This window comes from Mya arenaria, chromosome 14, assembly GCF_026914265.1.
Source record: "Mya arenaria isolate MELC-2E11 chromosome 14, ASM2691426v1".
In the NCBI taxonomy this organism is placed as follows: Eukaryota; Metazoa; Mollusca; class Bivalvia; order Myida; family Myidae; genus Mya; species Mya arenaria.
Window position 1 is genome coordinate 45,560,158 of NC_069135.1, and position 27,584 is coordinate 45,587,741.

Consider the following 27,584-nt stretch of genomic DNA (forward strand, 5'->3'; position numbering starts at 1 on the left):
AATACGGTATTTCTACCTTATGAGACTAAAGTACACCACAGTAAATCTTTTAGCATTCACCAATCATTTAATATTTTATGCGCTTTCTGCTTTTAAATACACAGTTACAATCTTGTTATCAGTAAAAAAAAAAAAAAAAATGCATTATTTACTAAGAAGTTAAAGGTTTATCAGTCAAAATTGATGTTTATTATACATGTGTATTATTGATTTTTGAATAAAAGTGTCAATTCAAAAAATATGGCGAGGAAGGCGGAACATGTGTAAAGAGCCGTTTCACGATTGTATTTTGATACGCACTGATGAACGAACACTGATACGGCAATAAGACAGACATGATTTTCACAGAAATGTTATTGCTACAAGAAAATAATTAAAGAAACCACTTGATTAAACTATTTCGACTTAGACAATCGGTCGAAGGCGGGCAGGTTGTGTGGCATGTGCAAAGTTGCTAACGTTTGCGATGGTATCCTACCCAGCTCCTGAACGGGGACATCAAATTACATTAAATATTCTTGAAATTTGGTAGGGCAGTTGGTCTCGGGGGACCTTCACCTAAAATCGTCGTTAAACCGCAATTTGGTTTAGTTTCTTAAATAAAGTATAAAGTATGCTTGGGACAACTTCATTTGACGGACTCTGCGTTGTTTAAAAATAAGCAGTCAATGGAGTGCGAATATGCTATGAACATGTTTTCAGGTCAATTTTTTCCTGATCTTTACCCGATCCGTGACCCTGACCAATTTTGAAAAGTTTTAAACTCGGGTCTTTTTTCTTTTTCACCACCATCGAAGCTTTATTTGAGATTTATTCACTGTGAAATTATTTATCGTCCAAATGAGGCGATATTAGTCTCAAAAGTTGCGGACGGACGGACACTCGCGATTTAAGGTGGTCTACGTGTCAGTCGCTCCCATAGAAAGTAACGGCCGTGTTTTTTGTGGTGGGATTTGCTAGGATCAGCATACCTCAAAAGTCCCATTCTATCAATTTTACCATAACCGGCCACCTTAACAGATAAAAAATCCAAATATGTTGCAAGTGGTTGGGTTTTTACAAGACCTTTAGAATGATGTATTGAACAATCTTGTTTTCTTCCCGAATAATGCTGAGTAAGTCCAACAACGCGTTCGAATTCAGGTATTCACAGAATAGGGCAGACTTGCGTGATAATATTTTTTTTCCAGTAATTAATTAAGAATTATGCAGAAGTATAACATGCTTGCAGAGGACACTTACATGTCGAGCAATGGCTCTCCTCTGTTCCATCAATTACGTATTTCATTTACAATAATTCATGGAAACACTATTATTTTTATTTTGTTTGTGTTGATCGTGGATTGTTTAACATTAAATATGAATATTGAATATCCTCATAAAATGTGTAGCAGTCAACAGTTTTCGCATAAAGTTCGGAGTCTTATTCTATTTTTGACATTATTTTATCTCCTTTAAAATACATCTTAAATAATTTTATCTGCAAAAACACATGTGTCCAAGTTGGAAGCTAATGTCTCGCATATTCAATTGTATCCAGTGTATTAAAAATACGGTGAAATCTGTCTAAAATAGGTACTAGTATTTGGGGAATTCGAAGAATAAATTCACATACATTTTGGAATTCAAATATTCCGGAAAAACACGATAGTAAAACAAATGTTCTTGATAAAACGGAATGTCTCTGCAGAATAATCAGATTGAATTGTTTTTATTCGTTTCTTTTGTCCATAACATTTTAATAATTAAGAATGGGCGGAGTAAAATACTACTTCATATAACTGTCTAAGAATACTACCTCTCGCTAACAAATTGTCTACGCATTGTGTATTGGATGAGTGGCAGAAGGCGGACCTTTAAACACCTGCAAAAGTTGAAATTATTAATTAATGCTATCTGCAATTTCATTGGCTGCAAATGTAGGTTGTATTCTAAGAAAATATATTGTATGGCAACTAATAAAATACATTCAAAATTTATTCACGTAACATACAGAAGGCCATGGCCACTATATTCTAGTGATAACAAATTATGAAATAACATACAAATGTATGATTAGGAAGAGAACATTCAAACTTAGAATAATAAACATAACTGTTTTACAAATACGTTTTGTTCCATCGTTTGATGAACTCAACTAAAGCATTACAATTTATTCTGATTCATCTTCCTCCATAACATAATGTCTGCAAACGACAATCATTCAATGATAAACATTCAAGAAACAGAATGTTAAGTATCTTAAATTACCATACAAATTAAATCCATTAGTATGGCATTTTTCTAAATCATCAAATTGAATTACCACATATGTGATATTCTGTTTATATCATGACTATGAATATTCATATGACTTAATACATACAATGTCGCTATATATTACATGCACATATCAAATGCAATTCATTTAGGATGTCACATCAAGTTATTACGCTAGTTGTATAAAAAAAGAATATAACTATCAATGGCATTATTTGAAGAATGTGATTTTTTCTACAATCTAGTATAAAAATCTGTATGAAAACATGGTGGAACTATGGTATTAATTTAACTACTCAAATATTGCTTAATATCATATTTTATTATTTCATAACTTATATGCTGTCTAATACATAATCAATACAACATTTCATGGGTTCATATGTAAAATGTTGTACCCATTAAACAACTTTTAAAATGATGTCAATGTAAATACAAAAAGTTCCTGGTACAACAAATAAAAAAAAACATGGAAATAGTCAGATAAAAAAAGACAAAAATAAAGCTGATATTGAAGTTTTATATATAATAAATATTGTTTAATTTCTTAAGGGAATTATGTCCATTGCTATTATGAATCCATCAACATAATATGTTAATTTTGTCAAAAAAATGTTTTGTAATAATTTGCTTTGAATGCAAAAATAAGAATTGTATTTGTATCTGTATCCATATCACAAGTTCATGATTTCTTCACAGTTGAACACCATATGCGGGGTTATAAGTAGTAGCCTTATTTGATCCATAGCAAAATTTAACTAGAAAAAAATATATTTAAATATACATTTAATTCAAGACTATACTAACTTGTTGACCAGCACAGATTTCTTATTCCAAACAGTTGTACTTTTAGTCCTAAGGTTTGTTGTGAGCTATTTGACTCATTTGTAGCGTCAATTTTAAATTATGCATGTGGAATATGGGGTCATGTCAAATCTAAAGAGATCGAACGCATACATTTGAAGTTTTGTAAACGCATTTTAGGTGTTAAATTATCGTGTAGCAATGCCGCTATTTATGGTGAAATGCAACGATACCAATTGTATATAAACAGATTTTTCCAGAATTATAATATATTGGAAGTGGTTAAGAGTAAAAATTGAGTTATAAATGCTATTTAAATATAACTGTTTGTTACAAGACTGTATCGATGGTAAATCTAATTGGTTATCAAAAATTAAAGAATTATTATGCAGCTATGGCTATGCATATGTGTGGGACGATCCCCAATCTATAAATTGCAATCATGTAATTGTGCAACTTAAACAAACCATGATCGACAATTTCATGCAGGAATGGCATAGGGATTTAGAAAATAACATCGTTTTATCCTTATTGTATAAACATATGAAATTAAACTTTGAGTACGAGCAATAGTTGGACGTCATTAGGAATTCAGAACGTTTAGTCGTTCTGACGAGAACTTCTACACATCGGTTAAGGATAGAAACCGGAAGATACGGACGAAATCGTATTGAAAGACATGAACGTGTATGCCAAGTGTGCAACTCAAATGACATTGAAGATGAGTTCCATTTTTTGTTTAAATGTGCACCTTATGGAGATTTTAGACGAAGACACATTAAAACTTTTTATTGGAGAAAAAAGTGTTTTTTAAAAAAATGCTTTCAAATGCTTTCACTGCTTAATTCTAAAGAAAAAAAACGAACTTAATAATCTTGCCACATATATAATAGTCCAATCAAGTTAGATCTGAAATGGTCTCTACCTCAAACAAATTGCAACAGAAATAAATCAAGCACCATTGTGAATATCAAGCTTTTCTACACCACAGAAAAAAAGTCCTCAGAAGAATTCCGAGTATAAAATTCTTAAAATCACGTTTACATATATACTACCTTTAAGAGTGTCAAATATCCTGTAAACTGTGACCGAAATTGAATAAACGCCAGTTTAAAGTTTGGGATGCTCTTTTCTGGTATGTTATTGAACCAACAACAACCAATTATTGATATGCGGGTGTTTTAAAGTTAACAAATTGAAAAGATCATGTAACGTATAATTTTGAAATGAAATTTTACAAATACTGATGTTTGTTTTCCCCACCCAGTTTTTCACACAGGTAATGCAAATCATTTTGAAATTTCATGTCAAGTTTTATTTTGTTAATTGTATTCAATATAAGTATACGACCTTAATAACACATACTTGTACTTTTCATTTTTCCTTATTAATTGAGTAAAACATTTTAACATAATAATAAGAACATACATGGTCGTCAGAGAAATTTACATTGTCGTTAAATTAGCCTCAAAATGTTACAACACATGTTTTGGGTACTCTAGATACCACTAATGAATTGATATGTACAGTACAGAACCACCATACATAATCAAACATAAAAATGAACTACATAAGTATCCTTTTATATAGAATAACACTTAGATGATTTGCTTTAAATTGAGTATAACACGCATACCAATACAGCGTAGTAAAATAAATGTTAAGTAAACACATATTGTTCATCAATCTCAACTTCGGTAATATTTAGTCCTGTTCTGTCTCATCAAAAACTCACCCTTACTGCTACAGCTCAGTCCATGACACTCGCCACATGCTGCTGTACAGTAAAGTCCATGCTTCCTACAGGTACAACGCTTTGAATCACAGTTTTGTCTGCAACAACAGCGTATCATCTTCAGAAGCCGTTCAGGTGCTGCTGGTAGAGATTTCTTCACCGGGACTAGTTTGTCACCATTCATCGTCCAACCCCAGGCAGTTGGAGAAATGTCTCGGCCAATCCATGTCTGAACCTGAAGGTAGACTCTATAGCTATGGTATTTAGCTGCACTTGAAGAAGGAGGAAGGGACTGCACCAGAACAGCACTTTTCTTGGTTTGTACTTTATGAACAAATTTGCAATATCTCAAAAGATCTAATCCCTGACACTGTGTTCCTCCATACACACTTGTGATAACTGCAATACAGTTGTAATCATTATCAATAAGAACATATTTTTGTGAATTAAAAATGTTTGAATTCTGTACAGTTGAAGGCCTACATGATAACAAAATTAACTAGAGCTATCACTGAAGGTGATTAATTCTCCCGAACGCCGCCTCTCATGATTTATCATTGTATGAAGTTTTATGAAATTCCATCTAGTAGTTTTCAAGTTATTGTCCGGACAAAAGTTTGACAAAAAACAAAAACAGAAAAAGGCAATAACTCTGTAATCTTCTAAAATAGCGTAATGATTCATGTACACTGAACTCCTTCTCATTGTGCTGTACCATTGTATAAAGTTTTATTACATTCCATCCAGTAGTTTTCAAGTTATGCTCCGGACAAGAAAAAAGGAACAAAGGGCAATTACTTTGTAATTGGCTAAAATAGAATTTGCGGTTCCTGTACACTGCACTTCCTCTCATTATGATCTAATTGCTGTATGAAGCTTTATTAAATTCCATCCAATAGTTTTTAAGTTATGCTCGGAACAAGAAAAAAGTATTAAAGGCCATACGTCTGTAATTAGCTAAAATAGAGTTATGGTTCTTGTGCACTGCACTTCCTCTCATTGTGCTTTACCGTTGTATGAAGTTTCAATAAATTCCATCTAGTGGTTTGCAAGGTAATGTCTGGAAAAGAATGACAGCAAAAAAACAGGGCAATAACTCAGTAATTAGCTAAAGTAAAGTTATGGTTCTTTAACACTGCACTTCCTCTCATTGTGCTTTGACATTGTATGAAATTCCAATGGAATCCATCCAGTACTTTTCAAGTTATACTGCGGACAAAAAAAGTAACAAAGGGCAATAACTCAGTAAAAAGCAAGAATAGAGTTATGGTTATTTTGCACTGCACTTCCTCTCATTGTGCTTTACCATTGTATGAAGTTTCAATAAATTCCATCTAGTAGTTTGCAAGGTAATGTCTTGAAAAAATTGACAGCAAAAAACACAAACAAAGAGCAATAACTCAGTAATAAGCAAGAATAGAGTTATGGTTCTTTGGCACTGCACTAAAGATTACTAGGTATGTCTACCGAGTAGAATTCATTCCTTATGCGTGATCTGCCGTTGATGTTATAACATGATATTAGCGAGTTAGGTATACATCTGGCAAATTCAACCCAGTAAAAGTAAGTCTTCATAGCATAGTGGATACGACACTTCACTGCATTTTTTTTTTTCATTTTGGTAATCATTTACCATAACGATATCAAAGAGTAAAATATTTTATTAAAAAAGTGTCCATAGATTCGTTACAGGAAAGAACAACTTTTTTGGTGCCAATCTGGTGTACAGTCCCTTTCATAAACAACAAGTGAAGCCAATGCTGTATTAATTTGAGACAAACAAAAAGTTAATTTGAGACAAACAAAAAGAAGACAGCACAAAGTTCAAAAAGTGTGACCAATGTGAGAATACCTTACATAATTTATAAATTTCCTGCGATTCAGACAATTTTAATGCTAGAAATCACAAAAAGTCATTCCCTTAAATAATTCCTGTCATAGTTTAAAGCTGCACTCTCACAGATTTACCGTTTTTACAACTTTTTTGTCTTGGAAAGAGCAAATCTTTGCGTAAACATCTTCAAACCAATGATATCAGATTGCTGACAAACAATCAGCTCGTAGTTTTCATATTTCCGTTCGAAAATTAATGTTTTATGGCTTAAACCGTTACTAACAGTCTAAGAATAATGCTTAAAACATCAATTTTTTAACTTTAATATAAAAATCTGCCATCTGCCGTCAGCAGTCTTATATAACTGGTTTCCATGGATTTTGCGCAAAAATTGGCTGGTTCCAAGACAAAAAATAAAAAAAGTTGTCAAAACGTTCAATCTGTGGGAGTGCAGCTTTAAACTCATAATAAAATTTTAATGCACTACATTTGACATAATTTTAGAGAGATGAAAAAATGTTATTTTTAAAAAGCACAATATATCCTTTATGTGACCTTACATTATAATGAATTTATTCAGATCATAATTAAGTGACCTTTCTTGCACTTAAATGTGAACAAGAAAGCTTGGGATTGAACACTAAATGAAACAAGGATGAAATTAAATGAATCACAAAATATCATCAAAATTATACACACAAATGTTCTTTGATATACAAAAAAAATGAAACTTTTTAGACTTTCAAAAATTTAACATTTACTAAATACGGTTACTAGTATATAAAATAATGCATACATTTGTAGGATATGATATCCTACTAGATGTAACTCGGCTTCGTTCATTTTTCTAAACTTTCTCTCAGTGATGAGGAATAAACTTTATTCACTGCAGTTGTTTTCTAAGTTTATGAAAATAAGAACAATTGAAACAATTCATTAACTACTGTTGATCAGTGCAGATTGTGGGAGGTCAAGGTTGATTTCAATGAACCACCAATAAGCCCTGCCAAAATTGGATACTGATTGGTCGGTCAGGTGCTTTTGGTAGGCATGATTACTCATTAGCATGAATGTTAACTTTAACCATCATTTATGAATGTTTACAAAATAATTGAATATTGAAATAATAAGCGAAATGTTAGTTTGAATAAAGAATGCCATGAACTATGTGAAGTATTCAAAAAGAGACCATTTTTTTCAGCTTGCGTAAATAATGAGAAAATTATTAAGTAAAGTTATTTATTGTTTATCAGGACAATGCTGAAATCTCATGTTTAGGCCTATAGTGATCATACTTGATTGCTATGTTATTGGCACTTATTGCAATATGTTTTATTCATTGCAATATTTATGTAAAACATAAATGATTATTTTGACTTAAGTTTGTAGATAAGAACTAATGGTATAGGTGATGTGAGAATGATCTCGTAAGTCTTTAAAACCCCTTTTGGTATTGTGAGTTTTTTTGCTCCAGTCTTGTTCAGTTTAGCTTTTGAAGATTTTCAAAGTAACTGCAAAACAACTCCAGCTGTCTAGAAAGACTATGTCAAACCCTGACCAGATATAATTTATTGTCTTTTCAAATTACCAACTTGGCAATGGTTTTATCATAACATAGGATATTGGTTTTAAAGAACATGTAAGTGTTTTTGTGTGTGGAATGAAATATCATAAGTGGCACTAAATTGAACATAATTTATAGTTCTCATTGATATTACACATAGCCCCATGTACATATTGATCTATAAGATTTAAGGCTTGGATGGAGTCAGGGCAAGAAAAAATACATGTTAATACATTGTATTTTCCAACGCAAGAACTGTTTGTATTGATTAACCAGCTTAATTGACAGTATGAGTTGGAGTTCAAATTGCTGAATTTAAGGCACATCTAGTTTTCAGAATTATTCAAACTCTGATTTAGCAACCTTAATATAGTTATATGAACTACTTTTGCGAAATGAAAGCTTTTTAGATTTACAAGGACGGGTGAAAAGTATTTGCCAAATGTACTGCAACACCTGATACCTGTTGCCTAGGAATCCAACAAATTATTGGCACTCCAAATGTTACAGTACTATTGGAGTGCCTGAAAAGAAAGCTTCTTGATTCTACATTCAACATCTTCTTTCTGTATGACATATTGGACCAGGAGAATCATGAACCTACAACCTTTTGCATCTATTGAGATAGGGAGCTATCAGGACAGTGACAGAGGACAGTACAAGAATGGCCAACTGCTGCATATATTGAGTTATCTAATGCATACAAATTAAGATAGAGAAAATATTCCTTAATTTTTCCAAACTACTTCCTTAAGCATCTTGTATGTAGTTGTCTTTTACAATGATTGTTCAAACTTACAATGGCCCTGTGGGTTAAAGATGCTCTGTCCACAGGGTAACAGGTTTTGTACATAATAGGGTTATAACTTATAAGTACTGCGTTTTGATCCAGGAGGTTGTATTCGACTCAAGTAGATTTTTGCAGATTCAGATTTCACAAGGCACAAGCCGAGTAAAATCAAAATCTACAAAAAAACTACCAGAATCAAATATGACATTCCGCCATATCCGGATCAAAACGCAGTACTAATAACCCTTTTATTATACATTACTGATTAGATCACTTAGAAGCCATATCTTTGCGTAATAAATTTCATTTTAAGGATGCACTCATTGGTTTAATGACGTCAATTAAACATTGCGCAACATACTTGACAGTTGTTATGACGTGACGTCACAAGAGTGGTATATGGCCATATTGCACTGGAGCGGAATATGGGTTTAAGTATTTTGTGATATGTATTGCATGTGGATTGATGATGGGTATATAATAAAGAATAAAATTATGTTTGGATTTTCCATTCTCACTAGCAGTGTGATGAACTGCTGACACCATGTTATGAAATTTGATGGTCAAAGTATTTAAAAAACATTTCAATATTTCATACTTTAAAAACGATTTTCATCTCATCTTAGTCTACTCAACTTGCTTTGCTATGTACAAAAGTCTGCAGCAGTAATATGAATAGCATAAGACAGAAGGCAGTGCCTAATATTTATCAACAGCACTAAGTTTTCATGGTAACATGTTATATGAATTGAATACCAAGCACAAATTAAGAGGGAGAAACTAATTCTTCACTATTTAAATAAAAACTACTTCCTAATAGCATTGTGTATGAAGTCTGACATAGGTGTACAATGTAGATGTCTTTTACAAAGATTGTTCAAAGTATTGCCCTGTGGTTTAAAGCTCCCCTGAAAAAGAGGTGACAGGTTTTCTATATAGTATATGATTACATCATTGAAAATCTTCTCTGAAACTGCAAATAACAGAACTTTGATATAAAAGGATTTTATCAAATTAAAGAAGTATGTGTGCCAACCACGTAAATTAATTTGTACAAGTCTGATTTAACGACTTTGAGAAATTCAAAAGAACTATGACTTTATCTGATTCAACGCTTTAGCCCCCCACCCCACCCCCTCACTATACACACACTTAACTAGATTTTTCAAATTTCCTTTGCAGCTTGCAAGCAGTTTTAGTCTAAAGTTTAAGCTAGCCCATTAAACAGTGACCCCTTGTGATGTGAGCCGATTCTTTCAATGCTTAGAACATGGTTGTCAACATTCCCCTAAATGAAGCCCTAGTCCGTCAGTGCTTTCAGCACTTTGATTAATTCCTTCTATGACCGACGGTTTTGTTCGTTTGTAAGGCCTACGTACAGTTGCGTGTTCTATTTCCATGCGGCATGGACTTATAGGCACTTAAATTACCGTAATAAATTACCACAGTTTTGCAATTAAAGTCATTGTCTAAATATCGAAAGGTATGTTTTTGAAATTCATTACTAAAAACTTTTTGGTTTCTTATTTTAAAGAATATTTTTTCAATTACTTTTCCCTCAAATGTGTATTCTTTCCGACCGTTATGTTTCCAAGTGTACCCATCAGCCTTCCAATCGTTTTTATTATCTACATTACCTGAATCACTAAATAAATATACACTACCTTCCTTCGGTTTGTATGGAGGTTCAGTCGTTGTACAGTCAGGTAAGTTTGATTCTAAGATGCAAGAGGCTTCCCCGTATGTTAAGAATCGGCCAGTCGTTGAAAATATGGGAGTATCTGCCCCACCCGCGGCAATATCAAGAGACACAGATTTGCACACATTTACACTAGCACTAAGGGATACACTTTCAGAATTGAACACATCTTCACAAGTAACACCAGACTTAATAGCATTTCCTACTACAGAATTATACACATTTTCACACGCACTAATTAAGAGACACAGAAGTGATATTTCCACTTTCAGCATTGCACAAATCAGAACTAAGACTGCATTTACATCACGCAGTACATCACGCAGAAAGACACTACTGGCTGACGACATCAGACTGCTGACCTTCGGACCCGGAGACGAACGACTGATGACCTTCCTACCCGACGAAGACGATATTGGTGCAGACGGAAGGTCCCTGGTGCCTTCGTACTCGACCCGCTTTTTCAGTGCCGACTGGAAGTGCGTTTCCCGTTTGAAGAGCATCTTCCTCGGAGCCCGACCTTTGATCAACTTCCGTGATGAGGCCCGACCACTGCGGGGACGAACTGTTATCCACGAAGTAGATACGACCACAGGAGCTGCCGGTGGCCACGCAGTTGGAGGTCGAACCGCTGCCGACACAACCACAGTAAATGGATGTTGATCCGCTGCCGAAACAACCGCAGTAGATGGAGGTAGAGTCGCCGACGGCATGCACTCATCGATTGCAGTCTCGATGTTGTTGGCGAGCATCTCGGTTCCTTCGAAGCTGAGATGAAGCCCATCCCTTGACATGAGGCGGCGACTGACCCCAAACGTGGAGTGGAACTCACACTGACTAATCGTCTGCAGCCAAGAAATGGACTTTGACAGCTCGCGCATCAGGGAGTTTGTCTCAACCGCGACCGCATTCCAGTGGTCCAAAAACCCTGTCTCGAACGCTACGCGATGTCCTGTCTGCTCATGGAACAGGTTCCGCCTTCTATGAAGGACTTCCTAAAGCAGGATCATTCCATGTGGACACACGGTATGAAGGGTGAGACATAACTGTCTTAATTATGTCCTGTACAATTGCGGCTGCTGACCTACGTCCAATGTCATTGGCGTCGACAACAAGTGCAATCGTCTGAAAACATTTTATTTCCGAATAAAACAACATCTAAGATCCTGGTCAGCAAAGTTCGAAAAAGGCTGACCAGCGTTTGAATTTCGAAAAAGGCTGACCAGGTTGGTCAGCGTTAAGAAATACTTGTTTCCAATTACACTATGTCATTAAGTTTCACAAATGATCAAATGTATCCATCTATTGTAACATATATGCATTAACTTTGAAAATGTTTTATTTCCGAATAAAACAACATCTAAGATCCTGGTTAGCAAAGCTCGAAAATGGCTGACCAGCCAGCGATAAGAAATACATGTCAGGTTAAGTTTAAGAGCAATAGTATTCATTTTGTGTACAAGTACTTGAACTTGTAAACATAACGTACCCTTTGAATATAAAATGTCAATACATCATCAACATTCCAGAATGTTTATAGCAAATGAAATCAATTCATTATTCGATGAAGTATTAAGGAATAAATGACTGCTACGAGTCATGATATTTCGATACATTATAATGATATGGATTGCATAAAGTTGATCTTTTGAAACATTATCAAGTAATTTGAACATGATTTACATATAGTCTTTTAGCTCAGCTGTATGAATGTAAAAAAAAAATATTGATGACTTCATATATGAAAAAAATATCGTTCACTAATTCAACATTATTTGTACCCAAATTAATATAATTTAAATACAGTACACAAATTCGACTCGTGGCAGTTTTATTAGGTCTTTAGAGACAATTTCTCGCTTGATTGTTATAATGGAAAGGATTGTAGTAGTTACAATTCGGTCAGGTTCATTTTCGTTTTAATTTGCATTCAATTATCAATTTATCATAGTAAATATACCTCAATTCATAATTCATTACAAAAGCCGTCATTATGTGACATAATTCAAATTAAACATTCTTAAGAATAAACATTAAAATAGCCAAACAGTAGCTGACATTTTTTAAGTACGTCATATATCTAGCATACCATTGTCAACTAATACAATATATAATTCCACTACATAAATTACCGACTTGTGTGGCACCAACTCATAGAACTCTAGACTTTTTTCTACTGGAAGTCGCGCACGGTAAATGCAGAGTAAGAGAACACTGGGTACTGAGTTAAACCACCTAATTTAAGTATTTTGTCTGAGAATGTCCAACTATTAAAGCCATAATGAAAATGTTTAAAAATTAAAGTCAAAGGTTAAACTCACAAAAACTAAACTGTCTATAAATGAACACAAGTACTTGAACTAACTAAACACAAATCCACGTAATATTATAATCCAAATCACACGTCACAATTTATTAAATATCTAAAGCAATATATGTTTTTCACTTTTCAACGAATTCTACAATAATAATAATATAATACAGGAACCATTAAAAATACTCTTATATCAATTGCTCATAAACAACAGTTTTCATATCTTGTATTGGTTATTCACGAATAAAACAAGATTATACAACAGATTAAAGAGATTTATCTTCTAATAAAATTTGATCAATAGCGGATGGGCAAACTTCAAACACACGATTCTCCGGTAAGGATTTCAAATACTGCTATCATTTAAGGTTTTTCATGTTCAAATGTCGAATATATGGCATGCGGGGGAAGACTCCATGCTTGCCACAATCACAGCATACTGGTACAGCCGGTATTTTACTGACATCATCAAATTTTACTGACAAAAATGACCAAAAAAACAAGCTGGAAATAACATAAATTATTAATTTACTTAAACAAATCATGGAGCAATAATTTTAAAAGAATACATAAAAGTAAATACGAATTAAAACTGTTCCATATTTAGTTACTCCGATGACAAAAATGGCAGTCCTAGACTGTGAGGTGAATAAAGTACTTTTCATACAGATTGGTAGTTTCTTGAAAAATGCCATTTATATCAACCAATTGGTCTTGAATCCTAGTATGCTGATGGAAAAAATGTAGTAGTGGTGCAGGTTTAACTAAAAATATTTCAAAAATAGTGCCGAAAGTTTTCCGATTTAGGTACTCACCCAGTATGACTAATTTTTTTTTATCAAAATCTCATTTTCGCCAAGCCAAAATAACTTTATTTTCGCCAAAAACGTACTATGTATATATATTTCTTTAAATGTTATTTTCGCGAAAATAATTTTATTTTAGCCCAAAATAATCGTTATTTTCAGATTATTATAAAAAAAAAAATTCGCCAAAAACTAACTATATTTTTGTAAGAAAGGTTATTTTCTCGGTTATTAACTTTATTTTCACCAAAAACTAACCACATTTTAAGTGTTTTATCAAAATTTCATTTTCGCCAAAAAACTTTATTTTTCTCCCAAAACTAACTATATTTTTGTCGAAAATGTTATTTTCGCGAAAATAACTTTATTTTAATAGCCAAAAGTCCCCCTATATATATTTTCAGATTTTTATCAAAATCTTATTTTCGCCAAAATAACTTAGCCAAAAACGAACTATATTTTTGTCAAATACGTTATTTTCGCCAAAACTTACCCTATTTTCAGATTTTTATCAAAATCTCATTTTCGCCAAAAACGAACTATATTTTTGTGTAAAATGTTATTTTCGCAAAAATAACCCTATTTTCAGATTTTTTATCAAGATATTATTTTCGCCAAAATAACTTTATTTTAGCCAAAAACTAACTATAATTTTGTCAAAATTGCCATTTACGCCAAAACTAACCCTATTTTCAGATATAGATCAAAATCTTATTTTCGCAAAAATAACTTCATTTCATCCAAAATAACCTTATTTTCGTATTTTAGTCAAAAATCCTATTTTCGCGAAAATAACCATATTTTCTCGAAAATAGCATATTTTCGTATTTTAGTCATACCCTAAAACATAGTGGTGCATAACCGAAACAAATCTGACTGAGGTTTCAATCAGGAAGTAAAAATAACTTGACTGAATAATGTCTCAGTAAAATTTAAATTTACTGACAATGGTGGAAAATTACCACTGGATTCCTTCAACGAATAAATATGGTGTCGGTACGTAATGTCATTTTAGATTATTCTTAAAAACGTCTTGCTAGTTCAAGCTTATTAGACTCCCCTTTGCTCATTTACCAGTTTGTATGTATGTATCATTGTATGTATTTATTTAGATCTTATGTTCAAGGATAACCCGTGAAAGTGCAAGCACTTATTTCCAACGGGGTCCTTTGTTTTTGCTGAAGGGACAGCACGCTGAAGAGACAGTGTTGGGATACAAGGAAGTCCGTTTGCTACACCCTAGCTCTTTTTCCGAAGAGAACCCTTGGTTCTTTTACGTGCTCAGTGTAAAGCACCAATGCACAGGATACAACTTTCCTGGGTTAAACCAGTACCGAGTACACCACATTTCCAAGCACTACTCTTTAAATACCAAGCGCCAGGCAAGGGAGCTACTTGTACCAACTTTTAACATCTTTTTGGTGTGACACGGCCAGGGATCGAACCCATGACCTCCCGCTCCGTAGGCGGACACTTAACGTCTAGGCCATGGAGACGGGATGGGGAATGATAGTCAAACAGCCGTCAACGTTTTTTTTTAGTATATGGCAGACTTGTGACATCCACCATCCCAGCAAGAAGTAGCAAACGGTCCTTGCGCAGAGAATCCTAACGGCCACAATTTTGAAATCATTCCCGTTATAAATTTAAATTTCTACGAAAATATTATTGCCTACTAATAAACACATATTTATATATGTCATTCTGTCAAAAAACATGTTCATATATGTTATAAACCACTTACATGTGTTGATTGTTTATTAAGTATCCCAATATCTGTAAATCTGGGACAAATCTGACAGGTTGTGTACATGTATAAAATGATATTCGTGACCCAGAATATATTTATGCGAAAATAACAACTCGAATGACGAATTCAATCTGGGTTAGATCACTGTCCGGTATATATTGATCAATGTTGTCATTATTATTCAACATTGATGCATGATATTACTATATACATTCTTTCACCCGTTGTGTTGTAGCGTTACAGGGATACATTTATAAGAAATGTCAAAATAATCCCTGTAATAATGTATCCTTAATCGCTCTTTATTGTAGCTATGGGGAATGAGGACATTTCAACCTGAATCATATTATCCCCTCGACAATTCAACACCTCTGACTTCATATACCGAAATCATTTCAAACCCTAAAGCCAATTTAACACATCCATATAACTGGTATAGGTTAATGAAAGACTTTTTCATGTCTATAAATAGGGATCTAATGTAACGGTCCTCTTGTAGGCGGCGGATGTGCGTTCATAATAATGTAGCGGTCCGCTGTAGGCGGTGGATGTGCGTTCATAATAACATTCCGTTATAAACGGAAGTACGTTCATAACGGATGTTAGCTTGGTTGGTAATATGCAAATTAGCAAAGCCCGGGCTCTGTGTGAATAGAGAATTTAGTGTATATAAAGACTAGTGGACCCCTTCAGGGTCGAGCATGATTTTCTCTGAAGGGATCTGTTGGTGTTTGTTTGACGGCGCACGTTACAAATGGTGGCAGCGGTGGGATGTTGACAACTGCCGGAACGGAGTTGCCTTACCCACAAATTTCCCAGGCCAAGACTCCGTATGAGTCTTCTCGGAGGTGAAAGTAATGTAACGGTCCGCTTGTAGGCGGCGGATGTGCGTTCATAATAATGTAGCGGTCCGCTGTAGGCGGTGTATGTGCGTTCATAGTGTGAAGGTCCGGATGTGCATTCATAATAACATTCCGTTATAAACGGAAGTACGTTCATAACGGATGTTAACTTGGTTGGTAATATGCAAATTAGGTGAAAGTAATGTAATGGTCCGTTTGTAGGCGGCGGATGTGCATTCTTAATAATGAAGGGATCTGTTGACCCTGTTTGGCTCACAATTTACACTAATAAAAAAACCATCATTGGCTACTCACTAGACAGTCTTTGTATCTGTAACCTGATTTATATACATGTACAGGGAGAAAAACTTTCAGTTAAATGACACATTTATTCCCTATCTGAAAAGCCCCCGCCCCATTCTTAAATGGTGAAAAACTAAAATTGACAAATCTAATTTTGCCTAGAAATGAACAAGAAAGCTTAAAACATATTGATATTCCTTTTAACATGATTAAGCTAAGCTCACTATATTTATATTTTCTATAATTTGTGTTATATTTACTTCAGTTAGAGGTTTAAGACCAAGTGAATATGAAATATAATTTATGATAATTATAATAAACCATTTGAAATATATACTTTTGCAATGTGTCAAGAAATTTAGGCCAGAATGATAAAAACATGCATTTATCGCAATAACTAAATGCAATATTAAAGCCAAAAATATATTATCTAAATTGAGCACATTCATCGTCATTTCCATATTAGCATATATCACATGTCTTTCTTTAATTCTATGTTGCTCTATATACTAATAATTTTCATTCTTTAAAAAAAAAATTCTTAAACAAAATAACCATGCTGACCATGTTACTTTCATAAATGTTCTCTCTTAAAAGCTAAATGGTAATAAGACAATTAGTATTGACACATTAAACCTGCAATTTTTCGCTAAACGCCATTTAATTTTAAAATTCTTGCATCACTTTTATTTAAAAAACAGGAGCTTTATATTCTTCATGTGAAATTTTATTTGAAAATGTTCAGTATTTCTTTAGTTGTTCCTCAAGTATAATCCGACAAGTGCTCAGGTACTGTTTGCAAAGCGCTATGCTCCGCCCACTTATCTACCTCATTAGCATATGTTGAGTCAGTGATCATAGTTATATAATCTCTTATTTTCTCTAATTATTTAATCCTAAGTGGCACTTGGCCACTAATATTGTATAACCAAAACAAAACAACAAAAATGTTGCTAAAATTGCTAACCTTAAAAGAACAGTCACCCCATGACTGGAATACTTTTTATTTAAGATCACCATCTATAAGTAAATGAATGGCTGTCTGACGTAGCCCATGCCAAGGGCTTCATCAAGCATAAATGGCTGTCTCATAGCCCATGCCAAGAGCTCTGTCAAGCATAAATGGCTGTCTCATAGCCCATGCCAAGAGCTCTGTCAAGCATAAATGGCTGTCTCATAGCCCATGCCAAGAGCTCTGTCAAGCATAAATGGCTGTCTCATAGCCCATGCCAAGAGCTCTGTCAAGCATAAATGGCTGTCTCATAGCCCATGCCAAGAGCTCTGTCAAGCATGAATGGCTGTCTCATAGCCCATGCTAAGGGCTTCATCAAGCATGAATGGCTGTCTCATAGCCCATGCCAAGAGCTCTGTCAAGCATGAATGGCTGTCTCATAGCCCATGCCAAGGGCTTCATCAAGCATGAATGGCTGTCTCATAGCCCATGCCAAGAGCTCTGTCAAGCATAAATGGCTGTCTCATAGCCCATGCCAAGAGCTCTGTCAAGCATAAATGGCTGTCTCATAGCCCATGCCAAGAGCTCTGTCAAGCATGAATGGCTACCCAATAGCCCATACCAAAGGCTATATCAAGCATGAATGGCTGTCTCGTAGCCAATGCCAAGGGCTTTATCAAGCATGAATGGCTGTCTCATAGCCCATGCCAAGGGCTTTATCAAGCATGAATGGCTGTCTCATAGCCCATGCCAAGGGCTATTTCAAGCATTAATGGCTGTCTCACAGCCCATGCCAAGAGCTATATCAAGCATGAATGGCTGTCTCCTAGCAATGTTTTCATTAGCAAACACTAAGATGACTTAAACAGTCATTGCCAAGGCTATGAAGTCAATAGAAATTTTGAAAATGGTGCATTTCCACCATATATTTTAGGTAAGTTTCTTTCAAGGAACTGTTGGAGACAGGCAAGTTAACATGTTTTATATTAAATAGAAATCATTACTGAAATATAATAGTTATCAATTTTTTATTTTATCCCATTTAAATATTTTCTATGAAAAGTAATACTTCTCATAAACTCACTACTATTTGTTGTGTTTCACTTTCAGCAATCTGCAACTACCAAGGAAGTGGTGGACACTGTTTACCTCTGTGTGTTGGAGAGACGGTCCACATACTGGAGCAGTATGGTGTAGGAAGAACAGGTAAAGGTTTCAACTCTTAAAGTTATAAGCAGTTTAGTGTTGGAAGAACTGGTAAAGGTTTAAGCTCTCAATGTCATAAGCAGTATGGTGTTGGAAGAACTGGTAAAGATTAAAGCTCTCAATGTCATAAGCAGTATGGTGTTGGAAGAACTGATAAAGATTAAAGCTCTCAATGTCATAAGCAGTATGGTGTTGGAAGAACTGATAAAGATTAAAGCTCTCAATGTCATAAGCAGTTTAGTGTTGGAAGAACTGGTAAAGGTTTAAGCTCTCAATGTCATAAGCAGTATGGTGTTGGAAGAACTGATAAAGATTAAAGCGCTCAATGTCATAAGCAGTATGGTGTTGGAAGAACTGATAAAGATTAAAGCGCTCAATGTCATAAGCAGTATGGTGTTGGAAGAACTGGTAAAGATTAAAGCTCTCAATGTCATAAGCAGTATGGTGTAGGACTGGTCAATTTTTAAGCTCTCAATGTCATAAGCAGTATTGTATTGGAAGAACTGGTAAAGATCCACCACTGTGGTAATATCATATATATTTTAATTTTTTGTCCAATGAAAATAAAAAATAAATAACAGAAATTTATCGATAAATAAACAATCTCTTAATGTATAAAGCAGACGCTCACTGCCTGGTGTGACGTCATTTTATGGTTCTGGCTGTCAGAGCGTTCTCTGCAGTGTTTGGTTAATAAAGTACATACAGAGAAGCTAGTCTCCTTTAAAAACAACGTCATTATCAGATATTTAAGATTATTGTCAGCCCTTGATTTTATGAATAATGATATTATTTTAAATAAAGTGGAAACAAAATAACAGACAGGTTCTGTTAGTCGAATTTCAGTATGAACGAGAATATTTCCTAACATATTTGTGATGTGAATTATGTCATTAAACCCTCGCGATTTGTAAGCGGTGCTCCAGGGCCATTTCCTACATAGAAATAAAAGCTTGGTGAGGAAAGGCTTAAAAAAGACTATAGAATGAATGATTCTTAGTTTATTTTTAAACAATAGATTATTTAATTGTTTTTTATTGCAAAATTTTACCGAACACCTTGTTTTTTTTACGGGTCACCAATTTTTAGAAGTAGGTGATCCTGCTGGTCACCTGATAAAAAATTAATGTCGCATCCTGTTGTAGGCTTTCATTATATATTCAGTAGGGTTTAGGGAGGACTCCGGGTAAAGGTTTATGCTCTTAATGCTATATACAATTTAGTATAGAAAGAACTGGTGATGGTATATGCTCTCAATGTCATAAGCAGCATGGTGTAAGAAGTATTTGTAAATGTTTATGCTCTTAATGGCCGGCAACAATGCAAAAGTGGGTGGGAAAGGTCAAAAACTAAAACGTTAAAAAAATTCCATGTTTTATTTTTTTACCTTTTCAACAATGTCTTGAGAGTTGTTGATGATATCTTGTCAAATAAGATAGTTATTCAGGAAAATAATGAAAAATAGTGGATGGAACTTATTTACGGGTTACAAAAATGCGTATATCTTAAACAACAACAACAATTACCTTTATTTGCCATAGTAACATTTGTTACAACAGACAAGAGTTTAATAATGCATCGGTAAACAAGATGGTATCGAAGTGAAATTATTACGCAATATAATAATGTTAACATGTACAACTGAAATAAAGCTTCATAATTGTATTTGCCGGTTCTGAGTGACATGGGTAAAGTTAGTTAAACAATTTGTCTTAACATTTTGAAGTAAAATACTTTGGAGAGGAAATGTAGGATATTTGTGGTATTAGTTTTTTTCAGCAAGTAAATAGTTGTCTTAAAAAACAACAACAACAGATAATTGTACATGCATCGTTCATAATATTTGATAGTATAAATACTGTTATGAAAACATGACGCTTTAGTGTAATCTGGCACAGATAAAATAGCTGCAATTAACACAAAGCCCCAAGACAAATTGTTGATTGGGCAGTTCTGATAAATTTGACTCATAAACATATTCTTTTTGTATAAGGCCACACCAAATTGATCTTTCGTTCCTCGGATTCGCCGCACCTGTTTTTTTGAAAATGTAAAAAAAATATTTTTATTTTTTTCATGCGATCGCTCCAATTTTTTTACCTGTGAACCAGATATTTTGAGTTTAAATATAGGTTGAAGTGTAATTTGTCCATTTTTAATATGTTTTTCGCTTGCGCTCGCTTCATATTTAATGAAAAATGATAAAAAAAATAAATTTATTTTTATTTTTATTTCGCTCGCTCGCTCCATTTTTTTTTGGCAAAAATCCGAGGAACTAAAGATCAATTTGGTGTGGCCTAAAGACATTTCTGGAAAAACGTAAATGCCTTATGATTGGAAATCTGATAAAATATTCTTTTGTAAGAATTGGTCAACTCCTAATTACAGCTTTTCATGTTACAACGGATAAATGAATTGCTTGTTAAACACTGAACCTCAAAACTAAATAAAAATTGAGTTTTTAAACATTTTAAAATTTGGTCATTCAATGGCCTTTTGCATCGCTGCAGGCCCTTAATATTATTAACTCTTTGGTGTTGAAAGAAATAGTAAAGGTTATTCTCTTACTGTTATAAGCAGTTTTGTTTAGGAGAAAATACCGTAAATGACTGGGTATAAGATGATAGGGGGTATTAGACGCAGGGAAAAAATCTGTGAAAAGTCCGAGAAAAAAACTTTTAATCTGTTATTGGTTAAAAGACGCATAGAAAAAATGTCAAAATCGTCCGGCATTTTCAGCCACCATGTTTGTTGACAGTGACCAAAAAAATTTTTTTTCGTGAAAATGGCGATGGTTATCTTTAAAACCATACTGTCGAGAACGAAAAGTTATGTTATGCAAAAAAATATTTTGACAGTGCCCAACTTTGCTTTTTTATATGTAAGTTTGATTATTGTTTAATTCAATTTATTATTCAAAATAATATTGAATACCGTAATTCACAAGAGTTCGGACACCATAAATTAATTATTTTTTTCGCTCTCCGAACACATAGAAAATTATCATTTTTACATTTTATTTACATGTTTGTTTAACCTGCTTTTTTTCTTCATGTTTGCTTTTTACCACTTATTAATTTATCCGTAGTCATCAATGGTCATAAACTTATTTATTACGCCTATAAGTGTAAATCCTTCATCAAGTTAATTAAAACACCATTTTATACATGCACTGAACTGAATAAACACATTCTATCGGCTTCAGATCAAACAGTCACACTGTGTGACGTCACATAACTAACAGTTATACCCACGAGGATCTCGTGGAGAGCATGGACATTGCTATGCAGGATTAATGTATAACTGTACGATTATTGCTTCATATAGTCTATAAGTGTGGTACAAGTTTGAAAGTTTATTGGCAGATTGTTTTACAAACATGTCATGTCGATGTTTTCTTAATCCCTTGATCACCCTTGTTGTTTGTTTAATCCTCAAATAAATATATCACACTTCCTTTTCAACAGGCAATAAATCGTTTAGGATGGGTAGTAACTAAATAAATTGTCACAGTGGTGTATACGGTTAGGTAATCTAGCCAGGCATTGAAAAGATAAAAATCAATAATCTTCGTCTGTGAAACTTTGTAACTATGAAAGTTATGATTGATGTCCTTTGGGTGTCCGAAAATTAGGCACGCACAATAAATTATTTTGGGAAATAATTATGGGTGTCCAAATATTTAGAGTGTCCGAACTCTTAGGTGATTTATGGTAACTTTAATCGAAAAATATTTTTGTTGAAATTATAAACGTCTTACGATATACCGTATCCCCATCTTCAACTGCCGTTTTAACCCGTATATACTCGATCAATATGACGCGAGTAACATCCCTTTCTACATAAATGTAAACAAACTCTCGGCTTGAAATTGACCTCAGAAAAAAAGTTCAAAAAATTGTTACTGGGTATTATACGCAGGCATTTTTTTGCATCAAAATCTGAGGGAAAAAAGTGCATCTAATACCCAGTCATTTACGGTAATGGCTAATGCTTTTTATGTCATAAGCAGTATAGCATAAGGAGAATTTGTAATGGCTTACCATATGCTCTCAATGTTATTAGTAATATGTTGTCGGGTGACTTGTTGATGGCTTTCAGTGTATTCAGATCCATTATCTCCCAACCTCACTCACCCATGCATTATTGTGTGTGTATGATCTCAGGGAATTTTATTGTTTAAAACAATTGACTGATTTGTAGAAGAAGGAAGGCAGCATTATATCAGTATGCCCAGTGAATCTGCAATCAGACCAAATTCCATTTGCAACAGAAACTCTTTACGAATAAATAATGCTTAAACATTCATTTAGGTGTATAAAATGTCCTAGAAAGCTTAGTGTTAGTTTTATTTCATTTGTATATGTTTTCAACAACTTCGTGTTAGTAAGGCTCAAATAGTGCCACAAAGTATAAAACATAAGAAGGAAAACTATGTATAGATGGATTAAGAAAGAAAAACTATTAGACATTACCACTAGTAAAGAAGGAAGATATACATGTGTATATCAGATGTCAGAACTGGTTTGTTGAATTTTAATCTGTTTATCTTTTTTATCAGCATGGTTCAGAGGGACCACATATAGAAACAAGGATAAATTGGTAAGTACAAATAAACACTTCTTAAAGGCCAATTTAACAAAATGTTTTACATAACTCTATCCATGGCGTCTTTGATACACATTCCATTAATACTACTCAAGTGACTGGCTTTTTTAGGGATAGCAACAAAAACTTCACCCATAACTGGTCAATACACCAGTCAGTTGTAACCACGGCCCCCCCAGGGTCGGAGGAATAGCGGGGACTTTTTCTTTTGGTCCAGCCAAGCCCAGACAAAGTCCCCGCCCTGCGGAGACAGTCTGCTGGTAAAATCCCCGCCAAATGCCCCCGCACCCCAGTGACCCTGGATAAGGCCCATTCCCCACTATTTTTGGCGCGTAGACAAAACCACCGTATTCACCCGGCACTGCGGGGCTACCTGGAATGTAAAAACATGGCCCATTTCCCCAGCTATCCGGTCGTATTTAGTCAGTAATCTGTCATACATTGCCACATGGAATGTGGCTGGTTTATGCAAAAATAACAATGATCAAGAGAATTATGGCTAGTTTTTCTACCAGCAAATTAACTCTGGCGTAATCCGGCATTTGTAAACTCTTGAATTATTCATGTGTAAATCGTAATCCTGAATTATTCGCACTGCGTTTTTTCTAAAAGATTTGCAAATCCGAGATTTACACTGGATTGTGTTTATCAGAGCATTCAACCTTAAAAAAGGCACAGTCAAATGGTATCAATTTTGCAGTACATCTGGATACATGACTGATTTTATTCATAAATATGGAGCCAAAAAGTAAACAATCTCTCCATTTGAGAAAAATGTTAAGAAATTGTTGATAAGTATAAAAACTGTATACAGTATAAAACATAGATGCCTTAACCATTTCGAAAAAGAGAGTTGGAAGCAGGTTATGACATATTTGAATCCACGGTTACCTATAATTGATATTAATAATATCTAATAATATCAAACACCAGAAATTTCACATATATATACCTATTAATAAATATAAAAAAGTTTTTCATTTGGTGCTCTTGTGCCCTCTATTTTTGTAACTTAATTATAAATGTCAATGATGTTGAAAACGAGATGTAGTAAGTATATTTGTTGTACACATACATGGAACGGTGAGCTCCCTAAAACATTATGTATCAGTGTTCGTGGAATATCTGGTTGAACTCCATACAGATCTGGCGAATGTTAGCGAAACCAATAATACATTATCTTGTATACAATTGCACTTGCCTTGTAAATAAAATAAATGTAATTCACATTTATATTTTATAATTTATGTATGTCCAGGGCTACAAATGTTCACGTGTATCCTGGGGAAATACCCTACACGTTATACTATTAGTTAACAGATTGTTAAAATATTATTAAGATATCTAAAGGACTTTAATTATAATTCATAAACCATGCCTTCACTTTTATAATAGCATGTGTCTAACCCATTGTTTGAATACCATTTTAATCAAAGCGCTGAAAGCGCTGAGGAACGGTGGCCCCGAGAGAAAGTCCATATGTTAATTACGAACTAAGCAATTTCGTAAATGTTGTCAGGAATTTTAGGAACAAATTGATAGGAGCACACTTGCGAAGTTGAGAGGTGCGATTCATATGTTTCACAACAGCGAACGAGTTGACGGCGCCAATTTTATATGGCAAGATATATACACATAGAACATAAATACAGTGTAAGATAAAAGAAATGTATGTAGAATATTTTGAACCTTTTAGGGTTTGGAAGTTTGTTATTTCAAAGTAGATGAAAAGGAAATGTAGATACACGAGTTGATAGGAAATGTATGTCATTGCATATTTTAATGCATCTTTTTTAAATACATCCAGGCATTAATTCTACAAGATGTAAATATTGTTTCCAAGGGATAAATTTCACGATGGAAATGAATATCATGTTAATGTTGAAAAATTGATATAAAAATGACATCTGTATGCAGACAGGACATGGAAATGAATAACATAGCAAATGAAAAGCGTTTTTTTTACAAACGAGTAGTAGAATGTTTTGTTTACATATCAAAATCAATGTTAAGTAGTAATACATTCAGTAATTGTCTGTGTTGGAAATATGTATGTGAGCAAACTACGCATGTTTTGATGAGGTTGGCAATAAACACATGTGTATATGCACATGTAATATGTATTAACATTATCAACATATACACTGAAAGAACATGTATAAATGTATGAATGAAACATTTAGTTACAATGTGTTATCAGTGTTTATGATTAAACTTGCACACCTGATAAAAGCAAAAGCTGCCAGCACGATTGTTAAAACGAGGAAAACATTAACATAAAGTAATATATTGCAGTTCTGTAAGAAATGCAATGTCGAGATATTGAATCTTACACACCTGACTTTAATTTATTAAACTTAGATACGTGGAAATATTTAAGCATAAAATGTCTGTGAAAAACATATGGAATAAATTATCCATCTTAAGAATGAGAATGTGGTAGTTATGATGCAGGTGAAAACATTTTTTACATACCAAATCAACAAAGCTACATACCGCTTTCCTGTTGAAATCTACCGTTATTTAAAGCTCTTAAAAAAACTCAAAATTCTATTAAGTTGGCCTTAAATTTTCATTTAAAAACCTCAAAATTCTATCAACCATGCTAAAATACCATATTAATCTGTCACTTCTAAGAACATGGTGCAATTAACAACGTGTCAAATCACTTTACACTTCGGCCGAGATCATTGCTAAGTTGCCAGTATGGTACAAAAGACATTATAGAACTGTCAAAACAAAAAAGAAAACAACATTTCCAAGGTGTTATTAATTATCTACAGTGTATAAAATTTTACGACATTTTGGCGGGAAAATTGACATATGCAATTCTGCAGTCTCTGCACTTACACTCCGACCTGTTTTGGCAATCTGATTTGATTTTTAGCAGCTCTTCTGAATATAAACTTCTTTTTACAAGTCAGAGGTTACAATATTCCTTCTGTTTCTCAATAAAACACTGACATTTGACAAGTCTCTTAACCATGACATATTTTATGCGTATTTTCCAAAAATCTAAAAATAGTAACAAATATCAAGTTTTTGTTTACTTTGTTTTCATCATTGTTTTTGACTGAAAATTAAAGGAATTAGAATTTCTACTGCTTTTGAACCCAAACTACCGCTTTTTAATTTAATTTAATAGTTCATGGACTGAAGAAGACAGTCAAGAAATAATGTAACAAACCAATTTAAAGTTGAATGCATTTGATATGTCAACAAATATTGAATGAAATGCTAAATCTATATCTAAGGCTGGAATGTTTTAATGTAATGTAAATGTTTAGAGTTGATGGCGGTAAATTTTATGGTTTTATTTTCAATTGCAAGGAAGACACTAGTGACAATTTTGTTTGACAAATTATATTGGAACACATACTTTTTTTTGCTGAATTATATCTATTTTTCAGTTTGACATAAAATGGAAATGAACTGTATATATATTGTATTGTTATCATGGAATGGCAGTTTAATGGATGCATGAGTTTTAGTAATGGTCTGGATATGTGTAAGAGTTAGGTCTGGTAGATAAAAATGACAAACTTAAATCAGTGATACAGAACATTTTATTTTTATGGGTCATTGCAGCATTGCTATATTATGATAGACGGCACAGTGTAATTGCAAGCATGTTTAGTTGTGGTATACGAATGAGTAAGAGCTAAGCATCGTTAATGAAGACTTGGATTGTTTGTCATTATTCAGTAAATATACATTGAAATTGGCTGATGAAATGAACAGAGCATCCAAAAAGTTAAAGGTCAATTTGTGGTACATCTCATATTCAGCACAACTGACCGTTTGTGTGCTCCTCCCCTCATGATTGCCATGGCAAAAGGGCAATGGTCCATTAAGAACTTCTGAATGTTTTTGGGGATAGTGGCATGAAGGCATGTTACGGCACAGCTGAGTACATCAAAGCTGAGTACATCATGCAATACCGCAAAATTAATGGTGGTGTTGACCTCCTGAAGGCTTCAGTTTTCTGGAAGTACATGCACCACATACATGGATTTCATAGTCATTAATATGCATTGCATACTATTTGCATGACAGAATTAAGAAGTGATTACATCAAATTTTTTTTACCTATTAAATAGAAACTTTTATTTTATGTG

At 33.7% G+C, this 27,584-nt stretch overlaps 1 protein-coding gene across 6 annotated transcripts in view; it reads left to right on the forward strand.

Annotated features, from left to right (window-relative positions):
- The first annotated feature begins 14,666 nt into the window (after nt 1–14,666).
- The window catches only part of LOC128216947 (dedicator of cytokinesis protein 3-like), a 186,104-nt gene continuing 173,186 nt past the window's right edge, over nt 14,667–27,584 (forward strand). For 5 of the 6 annotated variants that reach the window (XM_052923696.1, XM_052923698.1, XM_052923697.1 and 2 more), the window contains exons 1-3: nt 14,667–14,801; nt 18,763–18,858; nt 23,420–23,460. In XM_052923696.1, coding sequence (XP_052779656.1) covers nt 14,753–14,801; nt 18,763–18,858; nt 23,420–23,460 — 186 coding nt within the window. In that variant the 5' untranslated portion in view covers nt 14,667–14,752. The remainder of the gene's footprint in view (nt 14,802–18,762; nt 18,859–23,419; nt 23,461–27,584) is intronic. The other variant, XM_052923701.1, reaches the window with a different exon arrangement.